Genomic DNA, 16,562 nt, shown 5'->3' on the forward strand with positions numbered 1-16,562 from the left:
TGGGAGTGCACAATAACTGAAAAGGGAAAATGATGCATGATTCTAGAATCACTGCACTTGCCACTAGTCAATCTAGCATTAAAAACTAATTAAAAACTCAATTGTCCATCTCTAATTTAGAGGGAGGCGTGCAAGTCAGGCAAACTGACACACAAATGAATCCAGAAGAACTAAATACTCTGTCCAAGAGTCAACAGTAGACTCCCCTTTGGGCATGTTTCCACCCTAGGGCCAGGGAACAAGACAGATACACTGGTCACCAACTCGTCATGATAGCTCCATTCGCTGGCCGAAGGACCATTGAAAACAAGCATTTGCAATGCAATAGGTCTCGCCTTACTTAAAGTTTCAGCTATTCGCATTGCAAATGATAATGTTTGTAGCATAAGTAATAAAAGAAAATCCACGAAGCAAGAAAAGGGTGCAGTACCACAAGCTGTTACTAGGTGCGTTTGTGGAGTTGTAGACTTAGGAGCGTGGCTAGGTTACACTTTGCGGAAAACCAATATATAAGTAACAGTATAATCAAATATCTTCGTAGTTGCTCCAGGGAACAAGATAGAAATGGCCACCCACGTCCCAATATTCCTCTGTGGAAAGGATACACAGTGGATACACAACAGACACAGTATTGATCCCGACCAAAAGACAAAATAACAATCACAATTCAGCCATATCAAATTGTCAGTCCAATAAAGTTTCCAGATTCTAAATGTTCTCAAATAGTTATCTTCTTTATTTCCTTTGTTCTTGTCACAATTGTGGATGTTTTGCACATTGATTCTTGGTAATAAATTGGTAAAGAAGACAACACCAAATGTAGCCAATAGCCGACACGTGTTTCGTCTCGGGGAAATTCACCTTCTTCCTCAGGGCAAGCACAAAACTCTATAAGCAAATTCACCACATTCCAGGTAAGGCCTGTATATGGTCCCATAAACATGGGTCTAAAAAGTATATATGGTTCATATGTAGTACTTATCTTTCAGCGATCTGGCGTATTATGCTAATAAATATCTCAAGCGGACTAATATCCTGGTCCGGATAGATGTGCATAAAATGATTTCATTTAGCGGAGAGTAGTCTTGCCGTCATCATCAGTTCCAAAGTCAATTTGTAGAGTTGTAAAGGGACGTCTATTAGCCATATAAGGTACTGCACCCTTACATATGCTACTGCTGAGATATTTTTGAACAAAAAAAGAAATCGGTCTTGCATTAGTTTGAGTTAGAGCTATTGGCATTGTACATGGCAATGTCTTTTACCTATGTGTTATGGAGTGTATGTATGTGGTGTGTAGTGGAATTAAGTGGGTTGTATTGAATTAGTTAGTTGTGTAATTGAGTGGCGTGGAATTGTGTGGTGTGGATATGATTTGTGTCGTGGAATTATGTGGCATGGTGTACTGTGGAATTATGTGAATAGTAATGATGTGGTATTTAGTGTAGTGGAATCATGTGAATTGGGATTCTGTGTTATGGAGTGGAATTATGTGTAATGGTATTTTGTGGTATGTAGTGGAGTTTAATTATGTGGTGCGCTGTTGAATTTTGTGGCATGATGTGTTATTGTGTGTTGTGGATTGGATTTGTGTGGTGTGGGCTGTATACATGTAGTGTATTGCGTAATTGTGTTGAGTTGTAGTGAAATGGTGTTGTGGAATAATGTGGTTTGGCGTTGAATTATGTGGTGTGCATTGGAAATGTGTGGAGTTGAATTGTGTGGTGTGGAGCTGTGTGGATAGCGTTGCCTTTTTGTGATGAAAAAGAATAAATAGTTAGGAGCTATGCTCCAGATCTGAGTATTTGGGTGGTAAAAAAAGAAAGAGTTAGAGGCATTAGTGCTGTAAATGTAAATATCTTACTTATGTGTTATGGACTGGTGTGGAGTGGATGTATCTAGTGTGTAGTGGAATTATGTGAGTTGGATTGAAATTGTTAGTTGTGGCATTGTTGTGTGGCGTGGATTTGTTCAGTGGAATTATGTGGCATGGTGTGCAGTTGTATTAGGTTTATAGTAATTTGGTGTTTTTTACTGTTTTGGAATTGTGTGGAAGGGCATTGTGTGTTATGGATGGTTATGTAGTGGAGTTTAATTATGGGGTGTACTGTTGAATTTTGTGGTATGATGTTGAATTCTGTGTTCTAAATTTAATATATGTGATGTGGAGTGGAATAATGTGGTTTGGTGTTGACTTGTGGAATGGATTTGTGTGGAGTTGAATAGTGAGGCATGGAACAGTGTGGTGTTCAGAGAAATATGTTGAATGACAGTTTTTGGAATAGTTTGGAATGTATTTATGTTGATTGTGATGTGTCAGAGTGGATTTATGTGGAGTATATTTATCTGGTATTGAGTCACATGCAGTTAGGTGGAGTTTAATTATGTGGTGTTGAGTGGTATTATGTGGATTGTAATTATGTTGTGTGGTGTGGAATTGTATGGGTCTTAATTGTATGTTGTGGAATTGTGTGGCATTGTTTTGATTTATGTAGCGCTGAAAGCTTGTTTTCTATCTACAGCAGTGTTGTCTGAGTGCATATAAAAAAGCCTTCTCTTTAAAAACGTGAAAACATCACGGAAAATCTTCCGAAAAACTATGTTAAGATTCGTACAATTTCTAGAAAGAAATCTGCTCTGTTTATAGTTCCTGATTGAGCAGAATCTCTTTTTAATCCAGTAAAGGAGGAGTCCTTTTGTAGAAACATGTGGGTTATGGTTGTTTACTTATAACAAATAGCCTAGATGTATTGGTTACATGTAGTATGCCCTGTTTATAGGTCTTGAATTCCCTTGGATTTTGAATTATATTGTAGACACTTGATTAAATAACAAATGAACATTTTTATAAAAGCAGCACACTAACCCATATTAAAGAAAAAAAGCCTTGGAATATATCACAAATATTTTTTACGATAGGCTAGTAGCGTTGGAATTATTGCGTAAATGTTTGTTAAAAAAGAAAAAGAAATGGATGATTTCGACAGAAATTTCACTCTATCATATTATAGTAACAGAAAAGCAGCACATGTTTCTTGAAAACAGACATAGCCTTTCATTGCTGATACTTATCTGATCAGGGCTGACCCCTTCCTGGAGCACACATAAACAAACATTTGCAATGCAATACGTCTCGCATTTGCGAGAATTTGGCATTGTAAATGACAATGCCTTTTATTTATGGGTTTTGCTCATTAACACATAAATAAAAGGCACTGTCAATTACAATGGCTCATACTCTTGTAAATGCAAGACCTATTCAAAGAAGCGTCCGCCATTGTCCCGGACTGCTTGGACAGTGAAAGCGCACCTGGCGCGCTAAATGTTGCAGGAAAGCATGTTGTGCCTGCAGTAGGAGAATTTCATTAAAGAAAATAGTGCTTAGAGAATAAGACATACCGTGTCACAGCAGAAGTAAAAGGGCAAGTCCTCATGGGAGGTTACAAATGAAGAGAAGGCGGTGCTAAGGAAGGACTAACAAGCCTATTAACGAATCAGAAGCCAGCATTTACAAAGGACAATGACACATGCCAATGAAAAATATGGGCGGAGAATGGGCAAAGCTTCAAGTCCAAACTCGAATACAGCATGCGTCAGAGCATGCGCTACCCAGGCTCGACCTAAAAACAGACAATATCTATCTCAGTAAAACATGACCAAAACGATCGAAAAGAGAAGCAGGTAGCACAAAAAAGGTTACTTCAGGTCGCGAGGGACCAGTGCAAATCCAAAGTTCAGGCCAACACCGATAGAGCGCATGCCGACTACAGGGGCCCTCTTGGGGCTGCTGTACACAGTACCTTGGATCCTAAGGCACAGTCTGTGCAGTAAGGCTTTGCGTTGCCCGGCGTCGGTTCCAAGAGGCTGTGTGGCGAGGCTTTGCGCTGCATCGCGTCAGGTTTGACAGAGACTCCGCTGCAGAACCCACTTTTGAGGCGCAGAACTTAGAGGGGGCACCTCAGGCAAAGGTATCCCTCACACAAGGTGAAGTCCAGAACTACCGGCAGAACTGTAGAAGTCTTTTGTGTCCTTGAGACTTAAGAAACAGAAGGTAAGCTAACAAGCCCTCTGAGATCAGTTTGAAGGGAAGGCAGATTGCAGCTCTCCTTCAGCAGAGTCAGAGAGCAGCAGGGCAACATGCAGGCAGCAGTCCTTCCAGGAAAGCAGTCCAGTGGAGTCCTTTGAGCAGCACAGCAGTTCTTCTGCAAGAGATTTGATGTAGTCCCTGAAGTGTCTGATTTGGGAGGGTCAGAGACCCAGTACTTATAATTAAATGTGCCTTTGATGTGGGGGGAAAACTTTAAAGAGTGGTTTTGAAGTGCAGAAGCATCCATTTCGAGCTAGTCCTGTCTGCCAGGTCATATATGGAGATCACCAGCCAGACAAGTACGTCCTTCCCTTTGCTTAGATAGCACCCTGCCCTTTGGGTTTCCTAGGATTGTCCTTAGGGGTGACTTATATGTAATAAAAGAGAGATGCCGGCGGGAGGGCAGATTTGGTCATGCTGGATCTCTTGGCGGCATTCGACACGGTTCCCCACGCCATGCTCCTCAACCGCCTCTCTGCTATCGGCATCGTTGGCAAGGCTTGGCATTGGATCAACTTCTTCCTTGAGGGCCGGCAGCAGCAAGTTTAGCTCCCCCCCCCGGAGCAGAGTCACTGGGGGCTAAGGTGATGGCTTACGCCGATGACACCCAGCTGCTGTTTACCTGGCCCTGGGAAGTGGACTTGGTCCGTCTGGCCCAAAATTGCCTTTCTTTTGTCTTTCACTGGCTATCCAATGCTCAGTTGAAATGCAATGAAGGGAAGTCTGAGGTGCTGTTGTTTGGCTCCTTTCCTTCAGACTTCAGAGAGAGGCTTTGGCCTCCGGGTTTCTCCCGGCCAACTGATAGAACGGGCGCAGTAAAAAATGTGGGTGTTTGGTTCGACCAAAACTTGCAGTTTGCGACGCACGTGAAGAAGTTGGCCGGTACTTGCTTCGGCATACTGAAGAGCTTGAGGATGTTTCTTCCCCTCCTGCCGAGTGCCTCCAGAGAAACCGTGGTCCGTGTGTTGATTCTCTCGTTTGGACTACGCCAATGCGCTCCTGGTGAGCTGCTCGGGGGCCCTGGTAAAAAAAATGCAGGTCGTGCAGAACTCTGCGGTTAGACTCCTCATGGGGCTTTCTCCTAGAGATAGTGTGCGGACACACTTGCGTGCCCTACATTGGCTGCCAGTCGAGTCTCGCCTGAAATTTAAAATGCTAACCATCGCTCACCGGGCCCTGTATGACACCGGCCCCTTATACCTACAAAGGAGATTTGCCTTTTATGTGCCTGGTAGAGTGCTTCGGTCTTCTGCCCAATGGTTGATGCAGATTCCGAGGTTCAAGCGCCAGCGACTTGGTGGAAACTCCTTTGTGCGTCGGGCCGGTTTGGCCTGGAATTTGTTGCCTTTAGCCCTGAGGACTACTCACGACCCAGTGCTTTTTAAAAAAAACTCAAGACCTTGCTGTTTTAATCTGATATACGTTCATTCAGCAGTTCGAATTCTGCTTGTATGTAAAGATCGGTGTACACAGATGTATTCTATGACTCAAAGTGACCACAAGTGGTTTACATCGCATATTATGAATTTTATATTCAAAAACAATTTCTTTAGAGTTATATCAGTGGACTTAATTAATCAATCATTTGGGTCCCTTCAAGACCCTACATTAAGCGATGCTGTAACAATCTCATCATTAGCATTCTCTCTACACCACAGAGGGATGCAAATTTTAGATAGACTATGACCAGATATACGTTGTAGGTTTTAGAGAGGTAGTTGACTAGAAAAGATTACGGATATCTGGTGCTCCAACATTAAGCACCCATCCATAGATCTTGATTGTTATGTTTTTCCAAAGTTGATGAACCCTGACGTGCTGACTCCGTAGGCATACATTCGATGGACAAATAAGTGACCTATCTTGGACAATGACAATCGTCATACCTAAAAATCTCTTAAACCTGTTTTTCATCCATCCTTTATAGAGGTAAATGGATAACATTGAGGTTTATACATATGTTGCTTTAGGAAGGCTTTACCTAAGAAACTAAAAAATTATTCTTTCACTTGTTACAGAATTCACGGTACTACTCCAGCATTGTAAATACAAAGTCTAACTTACCTAGAGGTAAGAGTACTCAGCGAATTTAATGAGGTAAAAATCTTCCAGTTTTCTTTAGTTTATCACTACATTAACCCCTTCCACGCTCATGACGAGCTGGGCTCGTCATGAGGTAGCCTCCTCGCACGCTCATGAAGAGCCCAGCTCGTCATGTAAAGTGCGGTTTTGAAAATCTCAGCGTGCGAGCGGAATTCCGCCCGCACGCATGCGGTTAATCTACGATGGCTGACATTAATGACAATGGAGAAAAACTTCGTTATATTCTTAATTTTTCAACTTTCTATGTTAATTTTTCTTTGTTTTATGATATACAGTTAGTGTTTCACTCCTAGGTTTTTCTATAGTTCAACACTTGGTGACGGTAAGTGGGTGATGTAGATTAACTGTAAGCACCTTCTATGTTTTATAGGTTAGGATTTCAATGTATCTGTGCTGAATCATTACTAGTGGTTTTAACTGTTATGCTGATCTATTAGAAGTATTGTGAATGACCGCTTCAGGGGCTTATAATGTAAATAGGACTCTCGCGCAACACTGATATATGTTTTTGCTTATATATACTCTGTTTAGGTTTTCATGACCTATGTACATGACTTTCTGATGGAGGAGTACAGCCGACGCCCGTAGGATTTAAAATCTCCAGAGTAATGGCAGAAATGAATGTCCTTTTCACAAAATGAAATAGGAATCTACATATAACTTTTTTTGGGATGAATGTTTAATTAATTCCATAGGACATAGAATTATGAACGTGTAAACATCATGCATTTCTTGATTGTAGAGGCCATCATCCTGTTAGCATGTTCTTTTTATATTGTACAGAAATGTAATGGTCTATATCAATAATATTAAATATGAATAAAAAATACATTTTTCTACATTGAATTTGACAGGGTTATTTATGTTATACCGTGTATGCGGCTTAGGTCCATAAATGACATTACATTTTCCTAAAATTGTTTTATTTACATTTAAGAATGGAAACTACTAACCCACTTGTTGTTCCGGTTCCATACTCTCTCTGATCAAGGAGGGCGTATGCCACATCGGACTACTGCTCTACTGCTGTGTAACCATGGCTGGCATCTCATGATCAAAGTTGAAAACTTATGCCAGGAGGAACAGCGGCACTTCCAAAGTATGTCCGAGATGCCATTCGTGCTATCCCTGTCATTACAGCGGTGACACTGTACGAATGTTCCTGATCAGTTGGCCCAAATAAAGCTAGGATTAACATGTTTCCTTTGGGATCCGTTGTATGCCTGCAAATCTGGTCAGTGTAGCCACAGCACTGCTGACTGTGCTGTGGAGTAACATTTTCCCCGAAAATGCAGAATGCTAAACCTGTATTGCCCACACAGGGTACACACCAGTGAATGGTAAGCTCTATCCGAATGCCTTCGCACCTCAAACAGCACCTAAAAGAACATTGTTGATGCCGGAGCCCCACATCTTAAGAAAAGGGACAACAGAACCACCTCCAACCAGAGAGACCATCATGACTTACATACTCACCGCAGGACTTGGGCCTGCCTGTCAAACCTATGATATTATCTCGAAAAAATTCAAAATAGAAATATCACAGCATTGTTTTTAATCACAACGTGTACAGTAGAACAAAATTCATAAAATACATTAATAATAAATCACAATTGAATGCCCCTAAAGGAAAGGGAAGGGAAGGGAAGGTGGTGAGTGGATAGTGAAAAAATGTGTGATTTATTATTAATGTATTTTATGAATTTTGTTCTACTGTACACGTTGTGATTAAAAACAATGTTGTGATATTTCTATTTTGAATTTTTTCGAGATAATATGTATTGATAGTACTTGGGACCACCTTGTTGATATCACTCATTCACCCAGGTCCCAGTGACTTATTGGGTCAACCCGTGTTTTTTTAACATGTCAAACCTATGAGGCCTACCTGTGAGGACACACAGCTGGAGGGCAGAAGATGGCCCCTGCCAGAATTTACAGCTCCTGCAGCTGCCCTCCGAAGACACAAGTGGCATACAGTTGTCACACCAGAGCAGGACTACTAGAACCGTACTAGTGGCCCTGCTCCTCACAGGTGAACCCACCACCTGTGGGAGGCATATAGTGGCACTACACTGCCAGAATCTGAACAGGTGAGAGTCTAAACAGGCTACTGAGCCCCTAGTGGAGACTGTGTGCAGAGGGGCTACACCTAATTGTGAGACTATGCCACCAGAAAACACCAAAAAGGTAACAAAATCTGTTAAAGCTTCATCTGTTAAAACAAAATTCAACTTGATCATAAATTAATTCCAAAAAATAGCCCAGCAGAACCCTCCCAAGTAGAGGCCTATGCAAATTGCATTACAGCACAAAGAACATGAATAGTACACAGAGGCCATTTTTGGTTCCAGCCCACAGATAACATTCAGTTTGGCAGTGCAGGTGTCCAAAGTGAATTTCGTATGGCAGGCTCTTTCAGCAGCCTCGTTTAATAGAACTGCTGTCCAGGGGAACACTGCCTATTTGTGCACAGCAGCTGGTATTACCGCCACCATATGCTCCCACACTGCCAGCCAAGATGTAGTTTAAGCTTCTCACCAGCACATACACACTCTTCTGTATTCAGACCAGACTCTCCCTTTACTATGGAATCGGATAACAATGGATGATTTGATCGGTCCACTTACCAAACGATCAGCAGAAAATACAAAGTCTCCTCTACTGGTTGTCCTAAAGGGGGGGAAAAAAAGTGTATTGAATTTTTCACTGACGTAATGCATGCAGTAACAACAAGCATTTGAAATGCAATCAGTCTCGCCTTTCGGACCTCATATATATTTAGCTATACAGCACATTAGCCTGGGTGCTAAAACATCTACTGTTCTTTAACATGGAGGGAAAGTAAACAACAAACTGCGTGGCACACCAGGTATGGGAACACAAAGAGAAATATAGCCTTTCAGCTGTAAATGGTATATCCAAAGCTCTGTTTCTAATACAAAATATATGCCTTCGGTGGTCATTTCACTGAAAATACAAGATCTGAAAAAAATATTATTGTCTACAGGTGCTCGTGGAAGACCATTTCTATGGACTTGAATCTAGAGAATGCTAAAGTTATTCTGCTATTTTACTGACCACTGCTGGTCGTAAGATAAGCAAGATAAATAGAGGGAGTTGCAAGAAAAATAAACAAGCATTGGCATAGCCAATAGGTCTCGCCTTTTGGACCTTATAAGTAGTTAATTATGCAGCACAATATCCTTACTGCAACAATATTAACTGTTGCATGGCTAAACACTTATAAGGTCCCAAAGGCAAGACCTATTGGATATGCCAATGCTTGGTATTTGTGTTCTAGGGCTGTCTGAATGATCCATGACTGACAATTAAAGGGAACAAAGACAGAAAAGTCACATTACAAAGAAATACATATTTTATTTATACCCCAATTTAGTGTCAATTAGAGGCCTTTGTAGGTTCTTTACAAATAGCTGGTATTTTTCTTTTGGATACCCAACTTCATATTTCTTTTCATGAAATGCATTCTCACACTATGGCAATAAAAGTAAAATCCAAATGTAAGAAATAGGCAGAGTGGGGGCCCAGGGGTTATGGAGACCAAAAATAAAAAAATCTAAGCCTTGTTAAACAGTTTACAAAGGTATGTAAATATGTAAATGGCCTGTCAAAGACCTGTGAAAAACTCGGGTGCCAGAGATAAGACTCCAGACATTGCTTCACTTTCAGTGGGAGGGGCTACAGAAAAGCTGTGGTGGTTGTCCAAATATGGCAGGGTTCCGAGGATAATCGAACTGAAAACAACAAAAAACAACTTATTATTAATCACGTAGGCGAAACCTAATGCATTTACCAATGCTTGTTTTTAGTGAGCTAAGCAAGACCGGGCAAAAACCGGGAGAGAATGTAGGATTTTCGAATTGCACGTATCATTGGGGGCGGTCCCAAGAAATATTTGTTTGCGCTGCTGATGAGGGGTAGGTGTGACCGCTCAGGTGGGGTTGGACGTCCAATGCTCCGCCCACATCAAGGAAATCATTCTCCGGTGCGTATATGTAGTTAATAAAAGTGTCACGGTGAAGCAAGGCTTCCGCCTAGATAGTGGCATATTAACTGCTCCTGCTCAGATGAGGCATCACCTCGCCTTCATGCAGTCGAGGATGACTGACCTGTAGCCCAGTTGCCAGAGAAGCAGCGCACGCAGACAGGGCAGGTGAGGTGAGACTAAGCCAGGTCCGGTCCCATCGAATGACTGCACGTCCTGAAAGGAAATGATGCAGTGCGGGCTCCTCGTCTTCTGCGCCTTCCTCAAGTTCATCGATGCAGACAGCTTCTGAGACCAAGCGCTAAGAATAATGGGCACGACCCCTAGGTGAAGCACTTCTGAAACGTCGCAGACACTTCCTCCCCCCCCCCCATAATTTGTGTTGCTTTTGTCACGAGGACTAGAGCAAACACGTTTTAATCCAACATTTTACGTGAACACATTTGCACAAGAGCAAACTGACAGAAAGGGATGGTTAAAACATTCCAAAAAGTGCAGCACAACACTTTAGTTGTGTGATAGAGTTTATATCAAAGACACGGCCCATGAGTAACTTTTGGTCACTAATAAAACATTCATATGTTGCTCTTTTTTGCTTCTTAGGCATAATTAAATGAGGGAAACTGATTTCGTGTGAAACTTATTTCAAACTGGTTTGTCATATAGCACCTCGTAAAGTACTTTTATCATCCGAAGACACTGTAAATAACGGGTATTACTTAGTCTGAACTCTCTCCCATTTGAATGTGGATACATATTTATTTCCTCTAATGTTTATGGGATGGGGACAGGAAACCTAGAATAACACTCTGCTCCCTTTTTTTCTCGATACAAACCCTAATGTAATGTAACCCGGCTTACTTTTTGGGCAAACCATGTTTGCTCCATTCCTCTTTTGCAAGGTGCAGAATGGTAAAAATGGATTTGCTCCATCTTTGTCGGAGTGCAGAAATTTCCATTATATTTCTCGATACCACAGTGGTGTTAAGGGAATGAGAAGCACTGTTTTGCACAATGCACATTGTGAATTTAGTTGCCTCTCTGGGTTGCGAAGAAGGAAGTGTCTGGGTCACTGAAGGTTCCTATCAAGAACTCCGGTGCCTTCTGCTCATGATGCATTACCGCACAGATGAGTCAGAAGTTAGTTGATTTTCATTGCTCATCCAGAACCTGGACTCTTTGCTGAGACTGCCACCATTGAAACAAGTGGGAGGGGTGGAGGGGGGAGTGCACACACACAGGAGACAACTCTTGCAGCTGGGTGGGCTTGAGGCTTGATGTAAGGGGAGAGGATTTGGCCTAACGGCTAGGGCGCTCGACCTCGGACCTGGGGGAACTCGGTTCGAGTCTCGGTAAGGACGCTAAACTTCCTGTGATTCTGGGCAAATCACTTAATCTCCCCCTGCCTAACAAAAATTAATGTGTGTCCTCATGTAACGTAACTGGTGCTATGTAAAGTGCTCTGATACCCGATTCGGATTAAGTTTGCGCTATATAAAACTCTGAACAAAAAGAAAAGTGGGAGGGGTGGGGGTGAGCGTGCGCTAAGCAGAAGCGGTTTGTTCTTTTTCAAAGCACACACTTGTGCTTGTGGCGCTCCACTGCGCACTCCAACAAGCTGTATGCCGCCACAAGCATGAGCATGTGCTTGGAAAAAGAGCTGTACGAGGGCTAACGGTCTCCTATGCAGCGCATGCACGCTGCGTAGGTGAGACCTAAAAAATAAAGTCCCTCAGCAGAAGGCAATTCTGGTATTTTATTGACCTCTACTAGCCGTTTTCTATCAAGGCAATTAAATATAGGCAGTTGAACAGAAAAAAAAGTCCCTAAGCGGAAGCAGACAAGTCCTACGGATGATCTTCAGAGCTCACAAAGTACATACACATAGAAGTATATACTAAAGTATTTACAAGAGGTCTCGAATGCTCCACCTAAAAAAACGAATGTTCTGGCTGAACAATTTAAATGAATGAAATGTTAGTACTTTTACTGCAATGGAATATCCAGGTATATTGAAAATAGTGGAATATCATGTATACCAGCTCTAACAACTTAGGATTACAAACACTGCACACAAGAGTGTTCTTTAGACCCCGGTGTTTATAAGGGCAGGTATGTGGATACCGTCTGAGAAGCTCTTTGGTCCTTGAAGTGGGTATTTACTACCAAATGTGCAACAGTAATTCCCTTATGAAGTCCCTCTTTTGATAGACTGTTAGGACACTTAACAAATCATTCATTGAATAACAAGCATTGAAAATGCAACAGGTCTTGCCTTTTATTACGTTAAAGCCATTTGCTTTGCTATACGATACCATTAGCAAAGCAAATGGCTTTAGCTTAATCAAAGGAAAGACCTATTGCATTTTCATTGCTTGTTTATAGATGCTTTTTAAGTGGCAAGCGCTAGACAGCTGGAACTTTACGTCATTTGTGCATACCCCCGTTTCTGAACATTTCGCATATTATTCACGTGCTTTGACATCACAAGGACTTGAATCAGATGAAAATGGGTAAAACGTTTGAAGTTATTATCAGGGGCCCCAAAATATTGCTTTCCCAAAGCTCCAAAAACTCTTAGCATGGCATTGGCTATTAAGTGGGCAGCAAAATGGCACTTTGAATTAATATATGCTGCTCTCCAATCTTTTTTATTGACACACAACTTTCCTCCAGACGTCACCTCATTTACAACCTCGACACCAATGGTCACTGTTGATCAAGATGCTATTCCAAAAGCTGCATATATACAAATGTTATCACCTACTAATGTCCGATAAAAAATCTCTAATGAATTACCATGAGAAAATGACCTTTTCTGTGTCAAACTCTGATCATCAATGGGATAAAATATGACTAAGTATTTACTGCATCCAAGGCTGCACGCATACACAATCTTTCTGACTCAGCAATATTTCCAGAATGCCTCCGTGTTTTCTTTAATTGAAAGAGCTTAAAAACCAGTAAATTGCTACAAAAATAGACATTTAATAGTAGAAGTAGCCCTAAAATATCCTAGATGGTTACACCACCAGTAAGTGTGGAGAGGTATTAATTGTTACAAGAAAGCAATATTTCATGGGAGGACTGATACAACAGGGCCATCTTACCTGCATCAACAGTGCTACAACAGAGCATAGCTCACCTGTGATAAGGTGGTGTCTGAGAAACTGGTCTCATTCCAACCCATCATTTTCCAACCTTTTTGTAGTCTGCTAAACATAAGAACTACCAGAATCCCTCCCTTAGCCCAAAGTTAGATAATGCAGTGATTCCATCATATGATGGAATTTCAGTGCAACTCACAAACACAAAAGGCGAAGTTGCAGTGTGAGCGGAGGCCACAGATGCACATTAAATCGATACCGACCGTAGGGCGGTCTGAGGAACCCATAACCTGATAAAGGGTCCGTCTTTTTCAAATTCTTCTACGGGGGCCTGGTAGGCTCAGTCACACAAGGCTACCTGGTACAATAAAGGGACAATAAAGACGTGCTGGATTCACGCTGACCCAACAAAAACCCTGATGAAATCGCCGGTAAAGTATTTTATGGCGATGAAACATGTTGGTTACTTTTAATCAGAACGGGCATACAGCATAGAATAAAGTTACAGTGGCTAGTATAGCTCAGCTCTTTTTATGGTGGTGGGACCAAACCTCGCACACAGGAGGTTGGGTGTACCGCTATTGGGTCACATACACGGATAACACTTAGAGTTTTTTCTTTTGCACAGCCTTTATCCCTGTTTAGTTTCAGGTTGGCAGCTGCTGATGATGAGAACGTGAGGATCCAGGCGAGTACCAGTCTGCCATATCCTCTCCCGGGTGTTGCTCCCGTGAGGCGCTGCCAACCTCCCCTCCCCTTTTTTCACTAGAGATGGATAGAGTGAGGGGTAAGATTAACACATGGATTACATGCATACACATACCTTGTTTTAGATTACCAGCTATTTTTCTAAAGTGTGACTGTCATTAGCACTAACAGACAGAAGGCTGTAACATACCCTCTGTTCATTTAACCCCTTCGGGGCTGATGACGAGCTGGGCTCGTCATGGAGTAGGGCGCTCGCACGCTCATGACGAGCCCAGCTCGTCATGAGCCCCACCCTCGGGGGAAGCGCCAGCGCTCCCACCGAGTCTGCCCGATCGTTAGGATTTCTGCTGGGATGGCAGGGGAAGACCGTCCCCTGCCTCCCCCGCCCGCGTCATCAATGACGTCAGCGCGCGAGGCGCGCTGACGTCACTGGGGGTTCCTGTTGTTTACCGACGCGCAGGGAAGCCATTTGCTTCCTGCGCGTCGGAGGAATCAGAGGTTTGTTTTGCGGCTGGGGCAGGGGGGAAAGTTTTGAAAAGGCCATCGAGTGAAAGGAAAGGCTTTTCCTTTCACTCGTTGCAAGTTTAGAGCATTCCTGCTGCACGATCGTGCGATCGTGCAGCTGGAATGGTAGGGAGTTTTATTTTTTTTTATTTTGTGGTCAATTTCGTTGTTCGGGGAGCGGCCCCTTGGGGAAGGGTCGCTCCCCTTTTTGGGGTAACAATAATTTTGAATTGTTTTCATGCCTCTGGTATGAAAAAATGTTCATTTGTTGAAAAAAAAAAAAACAGATGGGGTCATTTTCAAAATGTGAATGTAGTGCTGATTTTATTGAAGGATGCAAGTGCCTCTGTCCTTCATCTCTTATTTTTTGTGTACCTGAAGTGGCTGAAAAACACACCTGTGCTGCCTAGGCAAAGCTCACTAGTGTTTTTGGGCTGATGAATGGGTTTTTTTGTGTGCGGCTTTTCAAACACATACTTTGTCTCCAGTGACCATGTGTGTGTTACTATGCCATGTGCGCAGGGGTCCCTTGAGTGAGCTGTCCATCATAGTGGGAAGCTCACAAATGTTTTTGGGCTGATGATTGTTTCCTGAATTTGTGCTGCAACTCGAGCGCCATCTTTGTCTCCATTGACCATGTGTGCGTTACTATGCAATCGCACAAATGTGCGCAGGGGTCCCTTGTGTGAGCTGTCCTTCATAGTGGAAAGGGCACAAATGTTTTTGGGCTGATGAATGATTTCCTGAATTTGTGCTGCAACTCGATCACCTGCTTTGTCTCCAGTGACCTTTGTGTGTGTTATTATGCCATTGCACCGATGTGCGCAGGGGTCCCTTGAGTGAGCTGTCCATCATAGTGGGAAGCTCACAAATGTTTTTGGGCTGATTGTTTTCCTGAGTTTGTGCTGCAACTCGAGCGCCATCTTTGTCTCCAGTGTCCATGTGTGCGTTACTATGCAATTGCACAGATGTGCGCAGGGGTCCCTTGTGTGAGCTGTCCATCATAGTGGGAAGGTCACAAATGTTTTTGGGCTGATGATTGCTTTCCTGAGTTTGTGCTGCAACTCGAGCGCCATCTTTGTCTCCAGTGTCCATGTGTGCGTTACTATGCAATTGCACAGATGTGCGCAGGGGTCCCTTGTGTGAGCTGTCCATCATAGTGGGAAGGTCACAAATGTTTTTGGGCTGATGAATATTTTCCTGAATTTGTGCTGCAACTCGAGCGCTTGCTTTGTCTCCAGTGACCGTGTGTGTTACTATGCCATCGCACCAATGTGTGCACAGGTCCCTTGAGTGAGCTGTCCATCATAGTGGGTAAATTTAGGAAAGATGGTGCACTCCGCTAGTTGGTGGGCGTTGCCAAACGGGGATCTTCTGTGTGAGTTCACATGCCTCTTATGTGTATAAATGGTCAGAGACTGATGAGAGCAGCAGATGGGGAGAAAGAAGCTCCTGGTCATAGGAACTGTTTTTGGATTGCGCTTGTGAAAATCAAGGATGCAAGTGCCTCTGTCCAGCATCACAGTTAACCACAGTAATTCTGTTGTCCCCCTCCCCATGAGAATCCCTGATAACGTCAGCGCGCACAGCACGCGCCAACATCTTCAGGGATTCCCAGGCGGTCGGGAAGCCATTTGCTTCCTGCGCCTGGAGGTGTTAGGGTGGTTTTGAGATATTTGGGGGGGTTTGCAAAGAGGCATCAGGGGAGAGGTAAGTGAATTTCCTCTCTTCTGATGTCTCTTTGCAGGGCATTTCTGGCTCACGGTCGCGCACAGCATTGCGATTGTGCGGTGGAAATGCCCCCACTAGCACCAGGGATTTTATTTTAGATTGTAGGAAGTGACCCATTGGGCAAGGGTCGCTTTCAGGTGGGTCGGATTTTAAATTTAGATTTTCTGGCCTCCCCCCCGGTGGGCAAATCAACCCGTACTTTTGTCCGTTTTGCCCTTTTTGATGGCCCATCTGTGTGCATGTGATTTTGGGGGTAAATTTGTGTATTGTTTATTCATTTGTTATGTTGTTTGTGAAATGTAGTATTAAATTA

General features: G+C 42.9%; 1 protein-coding gene across 2 annotated transcripts in view; it reads right to left on the minus strand.

Annotated features, from left to right (window-relative positions):
- UPRT (uracil phosphoribosyltransferase homolog) overlaps positions 1 to 16,562 on the minus strand; it is a 107,684-nt gene that overhangs the window by 50,307 nt on the left and 40,815 nt on the right. For both annotated transcript variants that reach the window (XM_078688834.1, XM_078688833.1), the window contains exon 2: positions 8,821 to 8,863. In XM_078688834.1, coding sequence (XP_078544960.1) covers positions 8,821 to 8,863 — 43 coding nt within the window. The remainder of the gene's footprint in view (positions 1 to 8,820; positions 8,864 to 16,562) is intronic.

This window comes from Lissotriton helveticus, chromosome 4_1 (genome assembly GCF_964261635.1).
Source record: "Lissotriton helveticus chromosome 4_1, aLisHel1.1, whole genome shotgun sequence".
NCBI lineage: Eukaryota > Metazoa > Chordata > Amphibia > Caudata > Salamandridae > Lissotriton > Lissotriton helveticus.